Raw genomic sequence first — 25,936 nt, forward strand, 5'->3', positions numbered from 1 at the left:
AAATAGATTGCTAGTGGGAAGTAGCCACATAGCAGAGGGAGATCAGCTCGGTGCTTTGCCACCACCTAGAGGATTGGGATAAGGAGGGTGGGAGGGAGATGCAAGAGGGAGGAGATATGGGTATATATGTATATATATAGCTGATTCACTTTGTTATACAGCAGAAACTAACATACCATTGTAAAGCAATTACATTCCAATAATGATGTTTTAAAAAAAAAAAAAAGAAAAGGCAAATGTATTGGAAAAGAAGAAACAAGCCCTTCTCTGTGGATGACATAATTGTTTAGAAAATTCTAGACAGTCAACAAAAAAGCTGCTGGAACCAATCAATGAATTTAGCAAAGTGAATATACCAAAATAAATTGTATGTTGATATCCTAGCAATGAACAATTGGAAATATTTTTAATTTCCAGCTCTATTGAGATATAATTCACAAATGAAAATTGTATATATTTAAGGTGTACAATATGATGGTTTGATATATATATATATGTATTATGAAATGATTAGTACAATCAAGGTAATGCATATGTGATATCCATCACCTCACTTAGTTCTGTTTCTTTTTGGTGTAGTGAGAACACTTAAGATCTACTCTCTTAGCAAATTTCAAGTATACACTACATCATTTTAAACTATAGTAATCATGATTTTAAAAATACCATTTACAATAGCCTCCTCCCCCTTCAAAAAAACCACACACACATAAGAAATACACAGGCACTTCCCTTGTGGCGCAGTGGTTGGGGGCCCGCCTGCCGATGCAGGAGACGCGGGTTCGTGCCCCGGTCAGGGAGGATCCCATGTGCCGTGGAGCGGCTGGGCCCATGAGCCATGGCCGCTGAGCCTGTGTGTCCAGAGCCTGTGCTCCGCAACGGGAGGGACCACAATAGTTTGAGGTCCGCGTACCACAAAAAATAAATGAATAAATAAAAAATAAAAGAAATACACAGGTATAAATTTAACAGACTATGTACTGAATCTGTATACTGAAAACTATGAAACTCTGAGGAAAGAAATCAAACAAGATCTAAATAATTAGAGAGAAGTATATCATATTCATGATTTGGAAGACACAGCAATTGTCCCTAAACTGATCTATAGATTCAATCCAATCCCAGCAGAATTTTTTGTTGGTACCAACAATCTGATTCTAAAATTCATATGAGAATGTAAAGGATGTAGAATAGCTAAATTGATTTTTTTAAGTGCAGTATTAGAAGGCTCACACTTCCTGATTGAACAGTCATGATAAAGCTACAGTAGTTAAGATAGTGTGGTTTTAATGAAAGAATTGACACATAAATCAATGGAACAGAAAAGAGTGTTCAGAAAAAGCCACACATATACGGTCAAGTGATTCTTAACAAAGATGAAAAAGCAATTCAATAAAAAGTTGTTTTCAATTAATGGTACTGGAACAATTGGATATCCATATGCAAAAAAACCCCACAATACTTTGACCTGTACTTCACACCTTACACAAAAATCAACTACAAATGGATCCTAAACTTAAATGTGAAATGCACAAATATAAAGCTACTAAAAGAAAACATAGGAAAAAGTTTCTGTGACCTTGTGCTAGACAAAGATTTCTAAGGTATGGCACTAAAAGCACAATCCATAAAACTAAAGAGCAGTGATAAATTGGGCTTCATCAAAATTTAAAAAATGCTCTGTGAAATACACTGTTAATAAATAAAAACAAGGCACAAGCGAGGAGAAAATATTTGAAAATTATATTTCTCTTCCAGAATATGTAATGAACCCTAAAAGTTAAATAATAGGAAACAAACAATCCAATTTAAAAATATGCAAAATATTTGGACACTTCTATAGAGATGTATGAATGACAAATAAGAATAACAAAAGATGCTCAATATCATTATCACTAGGGAAATACAAATTAAAACCACAATAATAATACACAATTACACAACTATTAGAATGACTATTTTTTTAGAAATATATGATAATAATTCTGGTAAGGAAATGAAAGAACTGAAACTTTCATAGAATGTTGGTGCAAAAACAAATTTGTACAGCCACTTTTGAAAAGGGTTTATACTTAATTTATAAAGTTAAGTATACATTTACCATATGACCCAGCAGTCCAACTCCTAGGTATTTACTCAAGAGAAATGGAAACTTATTTGCAGACAGAAACCTTCACATAAATGTTTTTAACAGTTTGATTCGTAGTAGCTAAGAACTTAAAACAGCCCACATGTCCTTCAATGGATGAATGGATAAACTGTGGTGTATTCTTACAATGGAATGCTACTCTGCAAGAAAAGGGAGCAAATTATTGATACAGACAACACAAATGAATCTCAAATACATTATGCTAAATGAAAGAAGCTAGTCTCAGAAAAAATACATACTGTTTTATTCCATTTATATGGCATTCTATAAAAGCAAAATAATAGGAACAGAACAGGGATTGTCAGAGGCTGGGTGGCTAGAGAGATTGATTATAAATAAGCAGCATAAAGGTTTTTTTTTTCAGAATGATAGAACCATTCTGTACCTTAATTGTGATGGTGGTTTCATGACTACATATGTTTGTTTTAACTTATAAAACCATACATGAAAAATAGTGATTTTTACCGTATGTAAATTTAAAAGTGAATAATAATAATGGATTAAAAGGACAATGTTAATAGAGACATGTTGGCCAAGATAAAGATATTCAAGTTATTATATTAACCTAAGCTCAACTCTTTGTAAACATACAAACAAGAAAGTCGATGGCTTACCCAAAATTCAAATTTTAGTGTTGGCAAGAATGTATTCTATTTGAATTGGTGATGATTTTATGGACTCATTCCATTTTTTTTTTTTTTTTTTTTTTTTTTTTGTGGTACGCGGGCCTCTCACTGTCGTGGCCTCTCCCCCGTGGCGGAGCACAGACTTCGGACGCGCAGGCCCAGCGGCCATGGCTCACGGGCCCAGCCGCTCCGCGGCACGTGGGATCTTCCCGGACCGGGGCACGAACCCGCGCCCCCTGCATCGGCAGGCGGACTCTCAACCACTGCGCCACCAGGGAAGCCCTCATTCCGTTTTTAAAACCAGGTTTTCCAAGAATGAGTCCTTAATGAGTAAAATTTTGGGGTACTTTTCAAATGATTTAGCCACTTAAAACATTATTAGGGCATTATTAGAGCTGGTTTTAAGTATGATATCAGATATATAAGGACAGTGTTACATAGGAATTTATCTGAAATATTCCAATGTAAAAATAGAGCCTTAGCTATATTTTAGCTATTTCATTCCTCAAAGCTGTATTTTTCAAGTATTTCCAAAGCAATACATCTAAAATACTTCACTCATTTCTCTGCTTGTTTGATAGAACATACTGAGCATAATTTAATCTTTTCTCAATGGCTCAGGGTCTTCATTAAAACATCAAATCTTAAAGCTGAGAAGAGCCTAAGAAATTCCATATCTGAATATGATAGATAAACTGAAGGGCCTAGTTATCCTTAAAAATATAAATATGTGGGCTTCCCTGGTGGCGCAGTGGTTGAGAGTCCGCCTGCCAATTCAGGGAACATGGATTCGTGCCCCGGTCCGGGAAGATCCCACATGCCGCGGAGCGGCTGGGCCCGTGAGCCATGGCCGCTGAGCCTGTGCATCCAGAGCCTGTGCTCCGCAACGGGAGAGGCCACAACAGTCAGAGGTCCGCGTACCGCAAAAAATAAATAAATATGTTACAACTATAACATGCTTTAAAACTTTAGAAAAATGAGAATTCCCTGGCAGTCCAGTGGTTAGGACCCCATGCTTCCACTGCAGGGGGCACAGTTTCCATCCCTGGTTGGGGAACTAAGATCCCACAAGCCGCCAGGTGCGGCTGAAAAATAATTTAATAAAAATGAGTTCACATATCTTAAATTATTTTTAACAATACAGTCTGGTAAGTAAAACAAGTCATATAATCCAGAATTTTACAAACTAGGAAATGAATGCTCATAGAAATTAAGTGATTTACCAAATAGTCTCCAGTGGAGTTGAGAGTAGGACACAGGTTGTCTTATTCCTTGTGGGCTGGCATGTGCTCAGTGGGTAGTACGATGCAAAGAGAATTAGACGAGGAAATCATGAGGTAAAGCTAAATGACTTGTTATTTCAATATTTAATCCCCTAGTTCAGTTAGTTACCTTCCCTACCCCAATACAGTAGACCTCAATTTCTATGAATCCAATGGATTGTCATTTTATCTTCCACATAAATAACAACCCAACATTTTTATTTTTTTTATTTTTTTTTGGGGGGCGGGGTACGCGGGCCTCTCACTGTTGTGGCCTCTCCCATTGTGGAGCGCAGGCTCCGGACGCACAGGCTCAGCGGCCATGGCTCACGGGCCCAGCCGCTCTGCGGCATGTGGGATCTTCCCGGACCGGGGCACGAACCCGTGTCCCCTGCATCGGCAGGCGGATTCTCAACCACTGTGCCACCAGGGAAGCCCAACAACCCAACTTTTAAAATGGAAGTTTTTACAACTTTTTTTTTCCCTGATTTTTGTGCAAACAATTAAAAACTTTGGCTGTGAGGACTTCCCTGGTGGTGCAGTGGTTAAGAATCTGCCTGCCAATGCCGGGGACACGGGTTCGAGCCCTGGCCCGGGAAGATCCCACCTGCCGTGGAGTAACTAAGCCTGTGCGCCACAACTACTGAGCCTGTGCTCGAAAGCCCTTGAGCCACAACTGCTGAAGCCCATGCACCTAGAGCCCGTGCTCCGCAACTAGAGAAAGCCCACATGCAGCAACAAAGACTCAATGCAACCAAAAATAAAAAATATAAATAAATAAATAAATTTATGGGGCTTGCTTGGTGGCGCAGTGGTTGAGAGTCCGCCTGCCGATGCAGGGGACACGGGTTCGTGCCCTGGTCCGGGAAGATCCCACATGCCGCAGAGTGGCTGGGCCCGTGAGCCATGGCCACTGACCCCGTGCGTCCGGAGCCTGTGCTCCGCAACGGGAGAGGCCACAACAGTGAGAGGCCCGCGTACTGAAAAAAAAAAAAAAAAAAAAACTTTGGCTGTGCAGTCATTCAATAACTTGCCACTCCATAGACCAAGATAACTAATCTGCCATGCTTTTTAAGTTTCATATCATACTGGAGCAACAGTAAGGCAGATATAGTGATACACTTGGGGATCAGCCATATCTTGTACTCTAGGCTTTTTTATGGTAGTTACAGCCCTACAGAGAAGAATCAGAGCCATTACCTGTATTATGCATTAGTGAACTGAAATTTACCACACTCCTCAGATCTCATTCCAAAGTACTGGAATACCAATCCAATACCTTGCTTCTTAATCCACAACAGATGAGGTATTTCAGGTATTTGACCTTCATCTTCTGGCTCCTCTCCTGACTGTAGCTGAACCACTTAGGAAAGGGAACACCAAATTGCTCTGAAAACTGGCAAACATGATAGTAATATTGTTTTGATGAATATCATCCCTACCCTCTGGCCCAAACATCCTTGAAAATTTGGTCAGGTTGCAGATAAGAGGTTTAAATTTCTACATTGTTGTACTTGAATGAGATCCCCTTCATAAAGTGGAGTTATTTGTTTCCGAATGTTCATGCCCTCTCTCACATGTGATTTTCTCTCACCAGATCTCTTAACATTATATAGGAAAACATTTGCATGGTCAAGAAACAATTCGTGTACAGATTTCACTGGATGGCTATGTGACTGTCTTTAATTTCTTTATGAAACTGCTTTATTGTTCAAAAAATAGAAATTATTTTTTATTTCCATGTCAATGTACTTAGTTGTTTCCATACCCAGTATACTAGAATGATTTCTGTTTGGTTTGGCTTATATTGTTTTAGTTGTCAATGTTTTCTTAATTTTGAAGTGATTCATTCCTTGCAAAGGGTTTTCTTTCTGTCAGATTATAGGAATAACAATTTTAGTGTGACAGTTTTTAAGAGGAACCTGAAATTGCCTTTATCTAATTTTGTGTTCTTCTTTATAAAATGCACTACTAGAATTCATCTCCTTTATGAAGAGTATGACCTGCTTCTTATTTGTGAGATTCATAGAGTTGTTTTCCCTTAATATTAAACATGTTGCCTATTGGCAAGAAGAGCAATGTGTTTTTAAAATTTCTATTGTCTAATTATGTTGTTGTCGATTAAAAGTACTTGGTATATTTTAGTAAACTATACATTATTTTTAATTTTGATTTATATACTACAGCTATTAAAAATAATTATTTTGGTTAGTATTGCCTAAAGCAAATACACTTTCAGTCACTAAAACTTCCTGTTTATTTTTAAGCTTTAAAGAGAGATTTTGACTTAATGTATAAAATGCACCCCTTTATCCCAGAAAAAGAAAAAAATAAACGTACCCTTTTGTTTCAGAGCCCAGCTTTTGGCTGTAAGACATAAGCCAGATGCCTTGCTTGACAAAGAACAGTGAGTGTCCCTCTTGATAATTGACCACCTATGGCTACTACCATACCACAATCTCTGGCTTTACTAGCCATAAATATTTATTTCGGTGAAATAAGCTTTTTTTCTCCATGCACTGACACTAACCAGATAAGGGCTTTCTGCTTTTTTTTTTTTTTTTTGTCTTTAAAGTTGATGCTTTTTCTGAACAAATTCAATAAGGGTTCGCATTATGCATAATATTCATTGAGAACCTATCTCCCTTTAGCACACAAATTATTGCCCATTACTGGGATTATTTCACTTAAAGAAATCTTGCAGCTTGAAAGCATTGAAATTGTATCAAAAAACAAAAACGTGCAAATTCTACACAAACCCAATTTTTATTCAAATTTTCAGAGTATCTTCTTTTATTTTTAGATGAATCTACGTTCTGTATTTACTGTAGAACAACAAAGGATTTTACAGCGTTATTATGAAAATGGAATGACAAATCAAAGTAAAAATTGCTTTCAGCTCATATTACAGTGTGCACAGGAGACTAAGCTGGACTACAGTGTAGTCAGGGTAAGTATTGAGGTCTTAAACTCTTGAATTTGTAGCTTTGTATTACAAGTCATAATTGCTTAATGTGAGAAAAACTATCAGGGTGTGAAGTCACTAACTATAAACAGCTTCATTTCCCTGGTATAAAATTACTATTTTTTAATAAATAGCTAATCATTTAGTATGTATTTTTTTCTATAAATACCTTGAAAGCACTAAAACCTTTGCATTTTAAACATATCTTTTAAAAATCCCAGTCCTTTGAACTAATAGGTACCTTTAAGATTAGTTGCTGATCTCATGCTTGGTTTAAACCTAGAATTTATCCAGATATAACTCTCCAAACTGATATTAGTAAAACAGGCATTTACCAAGGGAGTTAGCATATTTTCTTGTTGTGTTTAAATTTTTTCAGCAGGCATTTATGAATTTAGTATTTTTGTCTTTTTAGGAAAACCTATCATTTTTATGAATAGCTCTTCCTCCTTCGAAGTAAAATGTATGCACTTTAATGGGTTAGCAAGTAAGGGACAAGGAATCCCTAGGGAGGAAAATTTCCTTTATCACAACCATTGTTATTCAGCTGTAAAAATTAGACCTGCTACACATTTGGGAAAGGCAGTGAGAAGGTGATAGAGAGGAGGCAAGAGATAAACCTAACAGAACTAGTCACAGATTTCATAGTGGGTGCATAGGTCCTTTCATGATTGTCTGAACGAGCTACAAATCCCCCTGGAGTGAAACCTTAGGGTTTCAAAGATTAGCAGCTTTCCCATCCTTGTCATTCATTAGGCTAAGTTGGTAAGAGAAAGGATTTCTTTTTAGGTTTATTTTTCTGTTGGAGGAACTTTTAAAGACCCCCAAAATAAAAAAATCTCTTGATAAGAAGAATTCTTTGGAAAATCTGTTTTTTAAAGACTGAAGGATATATTCACCTTCAAATAGGGAATTATGCCACAAGTTCTAGGAGGGAAATATCCAATGTATCTGTTTCTTGTTTGCTGAGATCAACTATCATACTCAGATTTTTGTAAGAACTAGAAATATCTCCTGTTGATAGCTCTAAATTCCTTATTTACAATACCTTTAATAAAACCTCGAGAAAAAATTTAATTGCCTTAGAAAAATTATTTTAAAATGTGTAATATTTCAAGTTGATGAGTTTTCCATTTTATAAGTACAAACTCATTTTTTTCTGCAATAACTTCTTTCTTTTCTTCTCTCTTATTTTACCATTACTTTAAAATGAAAAGTCTTCTTAGGCAGCTGATTTGTGGACTGTGACCTTTCATATTTACAATTTGCTATTGCAATCTTCCCCCTAATAATTTACTTGATTGTACTTGAATATTGAGAGTGTTGAAACACAAAGGTTTATATCTTGCTCGAAATAGTGTGAAATCTGTAACAAGTAATGGAAATGAAAGAAATAAACTTTCTAGAACGTAAGTTTACAAGTAAAATTTATTTAAGTTATAAGGGATGGTGTAAAACAGATTCATTCTCTCTATTCTAGGAGAGTATAAATTCTGCAGAAATTCAGTCTTTCTAATCTAAATTTCAACACAGTTTTGGCAGCTTTTCCAGCCAGAGGAGAGGGGAGTTGTTTATAGACCCATTATTCCTTTATTATTTTTAATATAGTATTTCAGCCTAATATTTTTCTAGGTCTACATGTTCTACTTCAAAGAGATCTTCCTTTATTATTTTAATATAGTATTTATTGTGTTTTTTTTTCAAAAGAACTAAAATATCACTGTACTAAGAACTTGATCCCAATGTAAAAAGAACTTAAAAGGTTAAAACATCCATGCTATATATATATATATATATATATATATATATATATATATATATATATATATATATAGGGGTAAAGGAACAGGAAAACAAAGGAGGAATAGAAAAAGGAAAAGTTTGGAGACATTGACTTTCTAAAAAAGGACTGAAAAAGAATTTAATGGACACCAAGGATTGGTGACCCAAATTTATTGCCTTTCTTTTTTTTATATGTAGTATTACTTTATTAGTTCCAAACCCCAAATGCTCATCATATCAATTTGATTGACCCATTTTTTTCTCTCTCACCAATGAAACATTTGGAATGAGAAATTTATATCCTATAGGCATTGGTAAATTTTGGATCCTGTAACTGAATGACTTTTGGTAAAATTTAATTCAGTTACTGGTAACCCTTAGGTAATGAATCTTCTTTATTTTCAACATTTTAATAAAATATATTTTGTAACTATATACTTTCCTACTTTACTTCAATAGAGACTATTGAAAATAACTGAACCTTTACTTTTTGACTCAGAGTTTTACTATGGAAATCAATTATTGTACTGTGTTATAGAATAATAATGCTTACAACATGGTAAGGTATATGGAGTGACTTTCTCCTTTACAAAAGAACCCCAGACCATTTAATGATTTCTCACAACAATTCTCTTTTAATTTTTCTTTCTTCTTCTTTTTAGTGAGTAATATTTAATGAACATTTTTAGTTTTGGTGCTATCAAGGTGCTTTCAACAGCAATCACTATTAAGAAAGCCCCCTCCTGTTTTGTTTTTTTTTAATTTACTGTAGATTAAGATACCAGGTTTGGTAAAATTATGTGTAAAATAAGGTAAAGTGTGTTTTAAGATCAAGTGTTGTCTTTTCAGTAAAGTACATGGGTCTTGTGACATCTATATTGGCTGCATTCTGCACAAGTGAAGATGTTAGATAGCTGAGTTTCATATTCATGTGATATTCTTTTGCATTTTACTTTTTTATGGGTACATTATATAGATATCTAGTAAACTATATAAGTAACTATATATATGAGCTATAAAACTATAAAAGTAAGCCATAGATTTGCAGTGCACTAAGATCACTTAAAATTCCTGTGTTAAGGTAGGTATTTTGATGAGAACTTGGTAGGTTGTTTGTTTTCTTAGAAATCTTGCCCCGAGTTGCCCTCCAGATGTAGTAGATCTTGAGTTTAAATTTTACCAATTCACTATGCTTTCCTATTGAAAGTTTTAAAATGTTGAAATTACAAATACATCATGCTTCCAATGCATATTTTTATTTGAAAAACCATAACACAGTGACTTATTTTGAATACCTGTAATATTCACTTTTTTGAACCATAAATTGAAATTATATATATCCCCAAACATTTCTCTTTTTTAAAAAACATCTTTATTGGAGTATAATTGCTTTACATCGGTGTGTTAGTTTCTGCTGTATAACAAAGTGAATCAGCTACACATATACATATATCCAGCTAGTGGGAAGCAGCCACATAACATTTCTTTCTAAATATTTCTCTCGGGTATATACTTTAGAACCTTTTAGTTTTTCTCCCCTGCCTCCTTCTCTTGTGACATTTATATTCATTTGTCCCTCTGCTTATAATTCTCACCTCTGCTGTTTAGTAAAGCTAAATAAGAGTGAGTTTTAAATTCCCACAGCCTCATATGAAGCAAAATGGAGCATCTCAGTTTCTGGAACATTTTATTAGATAAGTACTAATTATAAAAGTAAAATGGCCAACTGAAATGGCCAACTCCATTTCAGGAGTTTCTCACCATAGTGGAAGGAGAATGTTCTTTGAGGTCAAGTTAAATTGATTTTGATTCCTTGCTCTGCCAGTAGCTGACAGGATATCTTTCCACAATCTAGTTAATATTTCTGAAAATCAGTTTCTTCATTTATACAATTAGAAAATAATACCTAACAAAGGAACTAATATATATGAAAACACATAATGGGGATTCAATACATGTTAGCTTTTATTTATAGTATTATGACATTTAATGTTGTATATAATATAAATATACATTGAAAATTGGATAATTTATGTGGTTTTCAAAAGCACATCACACAAAATTAACCAAATACACTCTGCACCGTGTTCGTGCAAGGCTAGTTCATTTAATGTATTCACTTATTTATTTTTTGAAATTCTTAATAGATTAATGTTTGGTGGTTTATAATATGGTATGCATTTTGAAATAATTATAAAGTTTACTAATAATTTTATGGAAAATAATATTTCTTATTGCATATTTTAAGAAGAATCATGATTCAGTATAATAATACTAAGATTATTATAATAAATTACTTACATAAAAATACATATTTCTTATCAAATTCTAAATGCCAACAACTGGTATTATTTTTATTAATTTTTGGTTTATAAAAGTAATACATGTTCACTGTATAAGATTTGGTAAATCAAGAAAAACATAAAGAAGCAAATAACTACCACAAATTAATGACAAACTGGGAAAAATATTTGCAACTTGTAACAAAGTGCTGCTACTTCTAGTAGGAAATTGCTCTTATAAATCAATTAAAAATGACAAATACCCTAATATAAAAAATTAGTAGAGGTAATTAGTAAGCAACTCTATCAAAGTAATATAGTAACCATAGAAACTCAAATCAAAACAGCAATTATATACCTTTTCTTAACTCCTGGGCTAATAGAGACTACAAAAAGATAATGCAAAGTGTTGTTGAAGATGTGGGGAAACCAGAACTCTTATACATTGGAGGGCAGTTTGAAAATATCAAAAAGCCCAGCAATTTTCCTTCTAAAGATGGCATTCTAATGGACCAATAGTACAAAGATGCATGCACAGTGAAGTGTATTGCTATATGGTTTATAATAGTGAATATTTCTAAAAGTAATCTAAATACCTAGCAATATTAAATTAACCAAATTATGATATATTCATAGAAGTTGTTAAATCTGAAGATTCCTAGTGTATATTTCTTTAACAATACTATGAGCATTTTCCAATGTCATTAAACATCCTACCTCTAGTATGTTTCCAATTTTTCACTATTATACATAAATATGATGAACATCTTTGCATATAAACTTTGTATACATCTAGGATTACATTTAGGATAAATTCCCAGAAATGAATTTACTAGGTCAAGGGATATAAACATTTTAGAATTCTTGCTACATATTAATTGGATGGGTTTTGAGGAGAAGAAGAACAATAATACAATTCTCCTATCAAAGTTCCTAGATATTTATTATGTGCTGGTCCCTGATTATCTCTGACCTTATACTTTAGTTACTTTTTCTTTTATTGTATATTTTTTCTTTTAAATTTGTATAGGCCTTGACTTTATGACAAATGAGAATATAATTTATCACATAAAAATTGGTTTTTCTTGTTTTTTGGTTAAGAACTTTTCCATAATATCATTTTTTTATCCTTCCAGACGTGGGTTGGCAATAAGAGAAGAAAAATGAGTAGTAAGAATTCTGAATCAGGAGCAGCAACAACAGGAACTGTTTCTGGTACTCCTTTGGCAGCTCCAGACGTTACAGTCAGAAATGTGGTTAATATTGCTCCACCCTCAAGCCAACAGTCTTCTTGGACATCACCCAATAATGATGTCATTGTAACTGGTATATACAGTCCAGCCAGTTCATCAAGTAGGCAAGGGACAACCAAACATACAAATACACAAATTACAGAAGCACATAAAATCCCTAGTCAGAAAACAGCCAGTAAAAATGATACTGAGTTTCAGTTGCACATTCCTGTTCAAAGACAGGTAGCACACTGTAAAAATGCCTCTCTGCTCTTAGGTGAGAAAACAATTATTTTGTCAAGACAGACAAGTGTGCTAAATGCTGGAAACTCTGTATACAATCACACAAAAAAACACTATGGAAGCTCTTCAATGCAAGCCCCTGAGTTGACGATACCACAAAAGTCATCTGTGTGCCACCAACCTTGCAAAATTGAACCAGTCGGAATTCAAAGATCATATAAGCCTGAACACATGGGTCTAGCATCACATAACTTATGCGGGCAAAAACCACCTATTAGAGACCCTTACTGCAGAACACAAAACTTGGAAATCCGTGAAGTATTTTCATTGGCAGTTAGTGATTACCCCCAGAGAATTCTTGGAGGAAATGCTCCACAGAAGCCTCCTAGTTCAACAGAAGGAACTTGTTTGTCCATTGCAATGGAGACTGGAGATGCTGATGATGAGTATGCCAGAGAGGAAGAGTTGGCATTGATGGGAGCACAGATACCAAGCTACTCAAGATTTTATGAAAGTGGCAGCTCCCTTCGAGCTGAGAACCAAAGTACAGTTTTGCCCGGACCAGGAAGAAATATGCCAAATTCACAAATAGTGAATATTAGAGACTTGTCAGACAATGTACTGTATCAAAACAGAGAATACCATCTGACACCACGGACTTCATTACATACAGCATCTACTACAATGTACAGTAATACAAATCCATCACGGAGTAATTTTTCTTCACATTTTGCATCATCAAACCAATTGAGGTTATCACAAAACCAAAACAATTACCAGGTAATGTGTATGTTTATTTTATAAAGGTTTTATAAAAGTTTGTTTGGTGTAAAAAAATTGTGTTGGTAATCAATTAGACTTGAGATCTGGGTCATTTAACTCATATTTTGAAGTACTTTGATTTGTTTGCTTCTAAATAGTGGTTTGGGGTCAACTCTTTAAAGAATCTTGTTCTTTCTTTGTCACATTTTAAAATGGTGAGTCCTTTTTTTTTTCATGGAATATAATAATTTTTATAACATGGCAACTATCTCCTGACATTTCAAATGGTTTTCTTCAGGAAATAATAGCCTTATGGGAAACATGGCATTTCCTATCACTAAAATAGGAATGAACTGGCTAGACTCATCCTCTTGAACATAGATTATTTCTGTTATGACTTTTACTTGCAGTTTGGGAAGATGTCACTAGATGAGTGGTGCTTTCCCTGGGTACATAGTCAGGCAAGTCAATCATTTCTCTAGGCGACAATGATTGAGAAGTCAGAGCCTGCAGTAACTCAGCCAGTTGTTTTTTTCTAAAAGTAAATGCTTTATTAAAACATTAAGTGCGGGCTTCCCTGGTGCCGCAGTGGTTGAGAGTCCGCCTGCTGATGCAGGGGACACGGGTTCGTGCGCCGGTCCAGGAAGATCCCACATGCCGCGGAGCGGCTGGGCCCCTGAGCCATGGCCGCTGAGCCTGCGCGTCCAGAGCCTGTGGTCCGCAGCAGGAGAGGCCACCGCAGTGAGAGGCTCACGTACCGCAAAACAAACAAACAAACAAAAGAAAACATAAAGTGCAACGTTAATCAAATTGTCTTTTTTAAAATGTTTAGAGGGAAGATACACATTCAAAGTAAGAATTAAAGCAATTTTAGACCTGTGCAAAAAATAAGCTTTATTCCTTTACTGTTTCACATATTCAGTTGTTTAGATATGCTTCAAATAATCTCAACAGTGAGGTATAAACCTACCTCAGAATATCTCTTAAGGCCATAGATCTTCTTTCTGAAAATATCTGCTTTAGAGAATTTGAATAGCGAAGCAGGAATGTTTGCCATTTCTTCTTGCTGCTAGCTAGACTCTTTAATTTGTTCAACCACAGTATTTTTTATCTGTATTTAAAATGCTTCCAAGCTATTATCAACCAATATAAGGAACCAACTTCTCTTGACTCCTTTTATCTTATAGCTCCCTGCTACAAAATGAAAAGCAATGAGTATAGGAAGTATCCCTCTGGCACCTATTTCTAACAGAAGAGTACTCCATCATCATCATTAGTAGACATTTCCTATTAGGGATCTTTACATTTTTCTGTGTTTGCTCTTTCCTAAAGCATGCTTAAAGTAACATTGAACCACACCTTTAAGATCCTCCCCAATGCTCCTTTTCATTCACCTCTGTTGTACTTTTTACCCCTTCAGTGGTGTTGTTCCTAATAATTGTAATAATAATAACATTTATGATTTGTTGAGGGCCTTGCATGTACTAGGCACCATCAGTAAATTTATATACCTGATCTCATTTAATCTTCATGGCAATCTGGTTATATAAGCATTTTATCCATGTTTTAATATCTTGTCTAGAATCATACAGCCAATACATGACAGAACCAGGATTTTAACTCAGAAATATATCATGTGGGTTTTTTTTTTTCTGCTTTACCATGCAGGCTAACAATTTCTACTTTATTAGAATATTTGGAGGCTTGAGAGTGCAAAGTTTAAGTTTTAAATTTTCATAAACCGATTGCTCCCTAAAGGATAATTTAACCTAAAAAAAGACCTTTTTACAGTCTTTATCTTTTTTCCTGACAGAACTTTTAAAGAAATTAAATTTATTTTATATAAAATAACCTTTTAAATGGAATAAAACTTAGCAATATATTTTTGGAAAAGTAATCTCTTTAAAGAAAGACAATCTGACATAATTTAGAGCATGGGCTTAGAGCCCGACAGACCTGGTTTCAAATCTAGGCTCTGCTACTTTCTATTTGTGTGACCTCAGGCAAGTGTCATAACCTCTCTGGGTAACAGTTTCCTAATTTGTATAATGCATTTAATAATATATGCTTCACAGGAATGCTATAGATGAAATAACACAATCCTTGCAAGCCTCCTTATACATTCCCTGTCACATAAACTTTCTTGTACTTATGACATCATAGTTGGAAATTTAATGAAACTCTGCTAGTCCAGGTCTTCTTTACATTCCATTTCAAGTAAAATATTGCACAGCCCACAGTTATCACAGTGTGATTGAGGAAGAAATAACTGTAGTGCTGGCTGAAAGAAGATTGGTGATCAGCTTTCAACCTCACCATAATCTGTGCATTAAAAGCCCATATATTTCTGTTTATATTATAACAGACCTCCTCCAACTTGACCTGAGACAGTATGGCAGAGTCTTTGTATAGAACTCTTGGGGCATCACTTCGCTCCACCTTTCTTTTTTGTTTGTTTTTATTTATATATTTTTAAATTGAAGTATAGTTGATACAATATTATATTAGTTTCATGCCCCACCTTTATTTTAATTAGTAGAGATTTTAGGGAACCAAGGTAGCCTGGGGAAGTGTAGTCCATGAAGACTAATGTTTTCATCCATTTGGGCTTCTATTACAAAAATATCATAGGCTGGGTGACTTGAAACCCAACAAACATTTATTTCTCACAGTTCTAGAGTCTGGGAAACCCAAGATCAAGGTGCTCACCTATTTAGTGTCTGGTGAGTGTCTGCTTCCTAATTCATAGATGGCTATCTTCTCACTGAGTCTTCATGTGTCAGAAGTAGTAAGGGAGCCCTCTGGGGTCTCTTTCATAAGGACACTAATCCCATTCATGAGGGCTCCATTCTCACAACCTAATCACCTCCCAAAAGCCCCACCTCCAATTGCCATTACATTGGGGATTAGGCTTCAACATATGAATTCAGCTGCGACCCAAACTTTCAGTCCATGGTAGTTATCCTCCAAGATTTTGATGACACTCTATTACCAAGCTATATTATTAGTAGATCTGGACTTAGAAAAATAAAACCTATGACCATCTTGTCAACTTTCTATCTATGAAACTATAAGCAAGCAAGCAATTCTCTTTAGTTTCTGATGCTGGGACTATAATATAACAGAGACATCTGCCTCTTCTCTCTGTTGTGTCAGATATCTTCAAGCAGAGGTCCTATTCCTAGAGTATAGTCTAGTTGCAAGCTATATAGTTGACTGAGTACAAACTGAGGAAATCCATGAGGATGCTAAAGAGTTGAAATCAGCTCTGTTTTGGAGTCACTTTGGAATACCATATTAAGAGCTGAAGTGATGATAACGAAACTGTCAGGAGGTAACTATACCAGGATACTATAGCCCAGTTCTATTTCAAAAACTCCATGGGATGACCTCACTCCTTTGGAGCTAGATTGCAACTGTATTGGTCTCCAAAGTGCCTTTCACTTTTCATATTACGTCTATGTCAGTCCATCTTGAGTGCTGTGTTGATTACAGATTAATAATTGATGATAATCTATGTGAAGATATTGGGGTATTTGGAAAACAAGTGCTATACATTCAGGATTTTGTTGTAATTATTATTGTTACTTAAAAATTAACTGCATTCCCAACTCTTGTGAACTTCTTAAGAACTTAGAAGTTAATAGACCTAGAGCACTTTGAGTTTTCTTTAAAAGCTACTAAATAAGTACAATGTATCCCCCACCAGTGGAAGTACTTTGGTAGTACCCTCCAAATTTATTCATTATTTGTGTGCTTAAGTTCATTTTTTAAATAAACATGGAAATTTAATAGTTGTAAAAACTTTAAACATCCTGACATTCTAAACCAATAAAAATAGTATTTTGACCTGAGGAAAGTGAGGGCCAGTAAGATTGACTTTGCTAAAATAACTCTCAGGCAAATAGTCAACTTTAAAAAAGCAATAGTAATCTGTGTTGAATAGGAGTAGTTAACATGGATCATTTTTAAATGACTTTATTACGATATAATTCACATAGTACAGCAGTCACACATAAGAAGTGTACAATTAAATAGTTTTTTAATATATTCACAGCTCTGTTCAAGCAGTACCACAATCGAATTTTAGAACATTTTGTTACTTCAAAAATAACTACAGGGTCTTCCCTGGTGGCGCAGTGGTTGCTAGTCCGCCTGCCGATGCAGGGGACACAGGTTCATGCCCCAGTCTGGGAGGATCCCACATGCCATGGAGCGGCTGGGCCCATGAGCCATGGCCACTGAGCCTGTGCTTCCGGAGCCTGTGCTCTGCAACAGGAGAGGCCACAACAGTGAGAGGCCTGTGTACCGCAAAAAAAAAACCCTACATACTGATTAACACAACAAATCCCCCATCCCAGTACTAGACAACCATTAATCTTTCTCTATGGATTTACCTATTCTGAATTTTATTATGAGTGGAATAATACAATATAATGGTTTGTTTATGACTGGCTTCTTTCAGTTAGCATAATGTTTTCCAGGTCCATGCTATAGTATGTTTCAGCACTTCATTCTTTTACATTGCTCTATAATATTCCATTGTGTATATATAGCATAAATTGTTCATCCATTCATTAGTTGATAGACATTTGAGTTGTTTACATATTGTCTATTATGAATACTGCTGCTATGAACATTCATATACAAATTTCTGTGTGGAAATATGTTTTCATATCTCTTGGGTATGTATCTAGGAGTGCATTTCTAGTTCACATTGTAATTTTATGCTTAAAGTTTTGAGGAAATGCCAAAATTTTTTCCCAAGTGGTGTATCTCTTTACAATCCAACCATCAATGTAAAAGAATTCTAATTTCTCCACATGCTGACCAACACTTGTCATGTCAGTCATTTGATTATAGCCAGTAGCATGGGTGTGAAATATCTCAGGGAGATCTTGATTTGCATTTCCCTAACAGCTAACAGTGTTAACTCCCTTTTCATGTGCTTATTGGCCATTCAAATATCTTATTTGGAGAAATGTCTATTCAGAGAATTTGGCCTTTTTGTAAATTGTTCTTTGAGTTGTGTTTAGATCTTCATATTCTCTGTACTAGTCCTTATCAGATATATGACTTGCAAATATTTTCTTTCACTCCATATGCTTCCTTTTCACTTTCTTGAGGGTATTGTTCAAACATAAATTTTAATTTTGATGAAGTCCAATTTATCTATTTTTTTCTGTCATTACTTGTGCTTTTGGTGTTGTATCTAAGAACCTATTATCTAAGCCAAAATAACAAAGACTGACTCATGTTTTCTTCTAAGAATTTTATACTTGTATCTCTTATATGTAGACATTTCAGCTGTTTTGAGCTTGTTTTTGTGTATGATATGAGGTAGGAGTTCACCTTGATTATTTTGCATATAAATATCCAGCTGTCCCATCATCATTTGTTTAAAAGATTATACTTACCCCACTGAATGGTCTTGTCATCCTTCTCTAAATCAATTAATCATATGGAAGAGTTTATTTCTGGACTCTCAGTTCTATTTTATTGAAATATATGTTTCTTCTTATGCTGATACAACACTGTTTGTATTACTGTACATTTGTAGTAAGTTTTGAAATTGTGAAGTGTGTGTCCTCCAAATGTCTACTATTTTATCTAAATTATTTTAACTATTCCCTTAATTTGCATATGAATTTTAAGATCAGATTATCAATTTCTGCAAAAACAACAGATGAAATTTTGATAGAGATCATATTCGATCTGTAGATCAATTTGGGAAGTTTTGCCGTATTAATAATACTATGTCTTCTGGTCCATGAACATGGTATGCCTTTCCACTTATTAGATCTTCTTTAATTTCTTTTAACAATGTGTTGTACTTTTCAGTTTTCTTGCACTTATTTTGTTAAATTTATATATAAGTATATAACTTTTAACGTTATTTTAAATGGAATTTCTTTCTTAATTTAATTGTTGGATTGTTCATTGATTTTTGTACATTGATCTTGTATCCTGAAAAAGTACTGAACTAATATATTAGTTATATTAGATGCTAGTGGATTTCTTAGGGTTTTATTTATGTAAAATCATGCCATCTACAAGCACAAATAGTTTTACTTGTGTAAAAACTTACTGCATTTTCTTTTTCTTGACTGATTACTAGAACCTCCAATCCAATGCTAAGTAGAAGTGGTAACACATCCTTCTCTTCTTCTTAATCTTAAATGGAAAAAATTCAGTGTCTCACAATTAAATATGGTGTTACCAGCAGTGTTTTTGTAGATGGTCTTTATCAGGATGATAAAGAATAAAAGACCCCTTTTATTCCTGGTTTAGAGTGCTTTCATCATGAAAATGTGTTGGATTTTTGTCAAATGCTATTTCTGCATCTGAAGAGGTATATTCATGTGCATTTTTCCATTTATTTTATATTAATATGGAGCATTACATTAATTTTTTTCTTTTCATTTTATTTTTTTGGTATTTATTTTGCCTATCTTTTTTTCAGTTTTACTAAGATATAATTGACATACAGTTCTGTGTAAATTTAAAGTGTTCAGCATAATGATTTCATTTACATATATCATGAAATTATTACTAAGCAATAAGTTTAGTTAACATCCATTATCTAATGTATATTTTTTAAAAGGAAAAAGAAAAAAAATCTTTCTTTCCTTGTGATGAGAACTCTTGGGAACTACTTTCTCAACAACTTTCAAATATAACATACAGCAGCTGTGTTCACTATAGTTATGACACTGTACATTATATCCCTAGTACTTATTTATCTTATAAGTGGAACTTTGTACCTTTTGATCACCTTTGTCCAATTCCCACACCCCCACTCCCTGCCTCTGGGAACTGCAAATCAGATCTCCTTTTCTATGAGGCTGATTTTTTTGGTCTGTTCCTTTGTTTTAGATCCCACATATAAGATCATACAACTAATTGTCTTTCTCTGTCTGAGTTATTTCTTGTAGCATAATGCCCTTGAGGTCCTTTCATATTACTGCCAATGGCAGGATTTCATTCTTTTTTATGGCTGAATAATATTCAATTCTATATATATTTCACAACTTCTTTATCCATTAATCTGTTGATGGACACTTAGGTTGTTTCCATATCTTGGCTATTGTGAATAATGCTGCTATGAATATGAGGGTGAAAATATTGTTTCAAGTTAGTGTTTTCATTTCCATTAGATATATTCCCAGAAGTGAAATTGCTTGATTATATAGTAGTTTTATTTTTAAATTATTGAGTATCCTTAATACTGTTTTGCGTAGTGCCAGTACCAATTTACAATCCCACCAACAGTGTGCAAGTTTTTGCTTTTATCCACATCTTTGACAACATTTTTAATCTCTTGTCTTTTTTATATAGGCATTATAACAAGCATGAGGTGATATCTCATTGTGAGATTAATTTGCATTTAACTTATGATTAGTGATGCTGAGCACATTCCATATACCTGCTGGCTATTCATTTATCTTCTTTGGGAAATATCTATTGATATTTTAATTGGATTATTTGTTTTTTGCTATTGAGTTGTATGAATTTTTTATATATTTTGGATATTAACCCCTAACCAGGTACATGGTTTGCAAATATTTTTTCTAATTCCATAGATTGTCCTTACATTTTATCAATCATTTCTTTTGCTGTGCAGAAGCTTTTTAGTTTGATGTAGTTCCACTTGTCTATTTTTGATTTTGTTGCTTGTGCTTTAGGTGTCATATACAAAAAAATCATTGCCAAGATCCATGTCAAGGAGATTGTTTTTCTGTTTTCTTCTAGGGGTCTTATGGTTTCTAGTCTTATATTTAAGTCCTTAATCCATTCTCACTTAATTTTTGTGGGTGATGTAAGATAGTGATCTAGTTTCATTCTTTTGCATGTGAATCTCCAGTTTTCCCAGCATCATTTATTGAAGAGATTGTCTTTTCTCCACCGAGTGATCTTGGCTTCATAGTTAAATATTAGTTGAACATATATGAATTGGTTCATTTCTGAGCTTTTGATTCTGCTCCATTGGTCTATGTGTCTGATTTATACCAGTACCACACTGTTTTGATTACTATCGCTTTTTTTTTCCTTCCAGTTTTATTGAGATAAAATTGACATACAGTATCATATAAGTTTAAATGTGTACAGCTTAATGTTTTGACTTACATACATCATGAAATGATTACCATCATATCATATAGTCACAGATTTTTAAAAAAAGAACAAAGTGTTTTTCCTTGTGATGAGAACTCAGGATTTATTCTCTTAACAACTTTCATATATAGCATACAGCAGTATTAATTATATTAATCATGTTGTACATTATATCCCTAGTTCTTATTTATCTTATAACTGGAAGTTGGCACCTTTTTGACCACCTTCATCCAATTCTTCTTCTCCCCTTCCCTGACTCTGGTAACCACAAATCTGATCTCTTTCTATGAGCTTGTTTATTTGTTTGTGGAAGTATAATTGACCTACAGCACTATGTGAGTTCCAGGTATAAAACATAGTGAGTTGATATGTCCATACATTACAAAATGATCACCATGATAAGTCTAGTTACCATGTCACCATACAAAGATATTACATTATTTTTGACTATATTCCCCAAGCTGAAAATTTCTTCCCCATGACTCATTTATTTTGCAACTGGAAATTTGTACCTCTTAACTCTCACCTATTTCACTCATTCCCCACACCCCCCAGCAACCACCTGTTTGTTCTCTGTCTCTATGGCTCTGTTTCTGTTTTGTTATGTTTGTTCATTTGTTTTGTTTTTTAGATTCCACATATAAGTGAAATCATGTGATATTTGTCTTTCTCTGTCTGACTTATTTCACTTAGCATAATGTCCTCTAGGTCCATCCATGTCACAGATGGCAAGATTTCATTCTTTTTTATGGTTGAGTAATATTCCTCTCTGTGTGTGTGTGTGTGTGTGTGTGTGTGTGTGTGTGTGAGAGAGAGAGAGAGAGAGAGAGAGAGAGAGAGAGAGAGAGAGAGAGAGAGAGAGAGAGAGATTTATCTTTATTCAATCATCTATTGATGGGCACTTAGGTAGCTTCCATACCTTGGCTATTGCAGATAATGCTGCAATGAACATTGGGGTGCATATATATTTTTGAAATAATGTTTTTGTTTTACTCAGCAGAATACCCAGAAGTGGAATTGCTAGATCATATGATAGTTCTATTTTTAATTTTTTGAGTATCCTCCATCTTGTTTTCCATAGTGATTACTGTAGCTTTTTAATATAGCTTGAAATCAGGGAGTGTGATGCCTCCTGCCTTGCTCTTTCTCTGAATTGTTTTGGCTATTTGGAGTCTGTTGTGGTTCCACATGAATTTTGAGATTATTTTCTACTTCTATAAAAAATGCCATTGGAATCTTGATAGGGATGGCATTGAATCTATAGATGGATTTGGGTAGTACTGACATTTTAACAATATTAATTTTTCCAATCCATGAACACAGGATACTGTTTTGCTTATTTGTGTCTTCTATTTCTTTCATTAATGTCCTGTAGTTTTCAGAGTAGACATCTTTCACCTCCTTGGTTTAATATATTCCTAAGTATTTTATTGTTTTGATGCTATTGTAAATGGGATTATTTTCTTTTTCAGATAATTCAATTGTTAGTGTATAGAAATGTTACTGATTTTTATATGTTAATGCTGTCTCAGTCTACTTTACTGAATTCGTGGATTAGCTCAAACAGTTTTTTGGTGAACTCTAGGATTTTCTATACATAAAATTTTGTCATGTGAAAATAGAGCCAATTTTATTTCTTCCTTTCCACTTGTGATGTCTTTTATTTCTTTTTCTTGCCCTATTACTCTGGCTAGGACTTCCAGTACTAGCTTGAATAAGAGTGATGAGAGTCAACACACTTGTCTTATTCCTGATCTGAAAAGTAAGGCTTTCAACCTTTCATCATTGAGTATGTTAGCTGTGGGTTTTTCATATATGGCCTCTTTATGTTTAAGTGTGCTCCTTCTATATCTAATTTGCTAAAAGTTTTCATCATGAGGATTCTGATGTCACCCATATGGCAACATAGGTTGTTTCTGACTTAACTTCCTCTTACAACAAAAACAACTAACAAGAATTGACAGCTAACAACAGCTAGCAACTCAAGATTAAGACACTAATGAGAGAATCCTTGAACATGGGGATAAGGATGAAACATCCTGTTGCACCACAGAGACCAAGACAGACTACATTAGAAGGGCAAGAAAAGGAGCTACATATTGCCTGCATTGTGTCTCACCCAGGCCAGCACAGAACCATGTGGACAGGTCTTGGCTGAGCCTTTGGTTCCTCCAGTGGGAAGAGAGAAAATAGGGGGACAACCAGCCCACCCCCAGCATTGTTCAGCACTTTGCAGGAGCAACTACTCTGCAACATGGATGTTCTCAGGGGAATCTGTGAGGCTCGACCACTGGGAATCTGACTGTGATGTGGGGAGGGGCTTGCAAAAACCAACACACAGATCTTAGAAGACTTCATTCATACTTGCAAATATGATAGTATATTTACTATATAGTAATCCCAACCAGCAGCTTTGCTCATATGAAGGACCAAATAGTAATCCCACCCAGCAGCTCTGCTCATCTGTGGAACCAAGTTGGGGCTGTATTCTGACCATAGAACATAGTGGGGTAAAGATCTGCCTGATTTGGATTCTCAAAGAGGAGTTTTGCTGACCTACCTGCTGTGGAGAGTGCCTTCTGGCCCCATCTGACCAGAAGGGCTGGTGACAACTCTTGGAAGCTGTGAGGCTCAGCAACACTTGAGCTAAGAGGTGGGCAGATAGATCCAATAATTGGCAGAACAACATCAGTGATCCTGTTCAGTAAGGGAACTTGGGGTATGGGTTGGCTTTGGTTAATACAAAAAACAAAGAGGCTTTCTGACCTTGGAGATGATTCTTTTGCTTAGCCTAGGCAGGGAAATAACTCACATCCCCACTCATTTCTGAATATAACCTTCATTCCAACTGAAGAGGGAACCTAACCCAGTGCACATGAGAAGGTATATAGCCCATCCAACAGCCTGCTTACAGTGGAACTTTAGTAGAGAGCACAGCCATGGCTTTCTCCATCTGCAGAAGAAAATCTGAAGGCTTGTATGGCCACAGAAATCAGAACATCGTCTTGCCTGATTTTGGTCCTCAAGCAAGGTGATATGCAAATCATGGGGCCTTTTCTGCTCCCCTGTCAAGGCAGGGAATCAAATTCATAGCCATGCTTACACTGGAATATAAATCCCAGCCCTAAACACCTAGTTAACCTGAACAAAGAGTCCAAGCAACTGCAGAGCACTTTCTATATCCTCACATAGGCATGAAACCAAGCCAGTGGTTCTATCCAACTATTCTGAACCAGTGGCACACACCCCTATCTCTGTCCTCAGAGCTCTTGGACAGTGATCTTGCCCAAAAATAGACCCGGATGAAAGTCCCACTTGCTCAAGGACATTACCAGCAGACATGCCCAGAAATCCAACCTGAGTTGATGGGTGAAGAACTATCTCTGCCAAAGAGAAACTTTAAAGTCTGAGAGAGGAAACTACTTACTCAAATGCACAGATACCATCTTAAGGAATCAAGGATCACTAAAAAATTAGGTAAATGTGATATCACCAAAGGAAAATAATATAGCTCCATTAACTGACCCTAAAGAAATAAAGACCTATGAACTGTCAGAAATAATTCAGTGATCATCTTAAGGAAGTTTAGTGTACTACAAAAAACCACAGAGAAACAACTTAATGAAATAAGGGAAACAATGTATAAACAAAACAAGTTCAATGAGGAAATAAAACCATTAAAAAAAACCAGAAATCCTAGAGTGGAAAAATAAAATAAATGAACTGAAAAATTCAGTAGAGGTTAAAAAATAGATTTGAAGATGAAAAAGAAACATTCAATGACCTGGAGGACAGGACAATGGAAATTACCCAGAGGAGCAAAAAGAAAAAAGAATGAAAAAGAGTGAAGAAAGCTGATGGGAATTATGGGACATGATGAAAAGTGAAATATTCAAATCATGAGAATTCCAGAAGGATAAGGGAAAGAGAAAGGGACAAAAAATATATTCATAGAAATAATGGTTCAAAATTTCTCAAGCCTGGGGAGAGGAAAGGACAACCAGAGGCATGAGGTCCAAAGAATCTCAAACAGGTTGAATCTGAATAGGACCACAGTAAGAGACATTATGATTCAATTCACAGAAGTCAAAGGCAAAGATATAATTTTAGAGCACAAAAAAAAGAGAGTAGTTACATAAAAAAGAATACTCATGCAACAATTGGTGGATTTTTCAACAAAAACTGTTCAGGCCTGGAGAGACTTGGATGACATATTCAAAATATTGAAATAAAATAAGTCAACCAAGAATTCTATACCAGCAAAGATGTCCATCTGAAACAAAAGAGGGATAAAGACCTTTCCAGAACAAATGAAAGCCAGCAGAGTTCATTACCACAATACCTGCCTTACAAGAAATGCTAGAGTTCTTTGAGTAGAAGTAAAAAGACACTAATTAAGAACATACATAAAAAGGTAGCATAAATCTCACTGGCAATATTAAATAAATAGTCATAGTTTTAGTCTGCAATATGGTAATAGCAGTGCATCATTTACTTACAACTAGTTTAAAAGTTAAA

General features: G+C 34.9%; 1 protein-coding gene across 3 annotated transcripts in view; it reads left to right on the forward strand.

Annotated features, from left to right (window-relative positions):
* HDX (highly divergent homeobox) overlaps nt 1-25,936 on the forward strand; it is a 161,604-nt gene that overhangs the window by 18,942 nt on the left and 116,726 nt on the right. For 2 of the 3 annotated variants that reach the window (XM_059051263.2, XM_067022829.1), the window contains exons 2-3: nt 6,841-6,987; nt 12,203-13,321. In XM_059051263.2, coding sequence (XP_058907246.1) covers nt 6,841-6,987; nt 12,203-13,321 — 1,266 coding nt within the window. Of the gene's footprint in view, nt 1-6,390; nt 6,445-6,840; nt 6,988-12,202; nt 13,322-25,936 lie in introns of all 3 variants that reach the window. The other variant, XM_067022828.1, reaches the window with a different exon arrangement.

Source organism: Kogia breviceps, chromosome X, assembly GCF_026419965.1.
Source record: "Kogia breviceps isolate mKogBre1 chromosome X, mKogBre1 haplotype 1, whole genome shotgun sequence".
In the NCBI taxonomy this organism is placed as follows: domain Eukaryota; kingdom Metazoa; phylum Chordata; class Mammalia; order Artiodactyla; family Physeteridae; genus Kogia; species Kogia breviceps.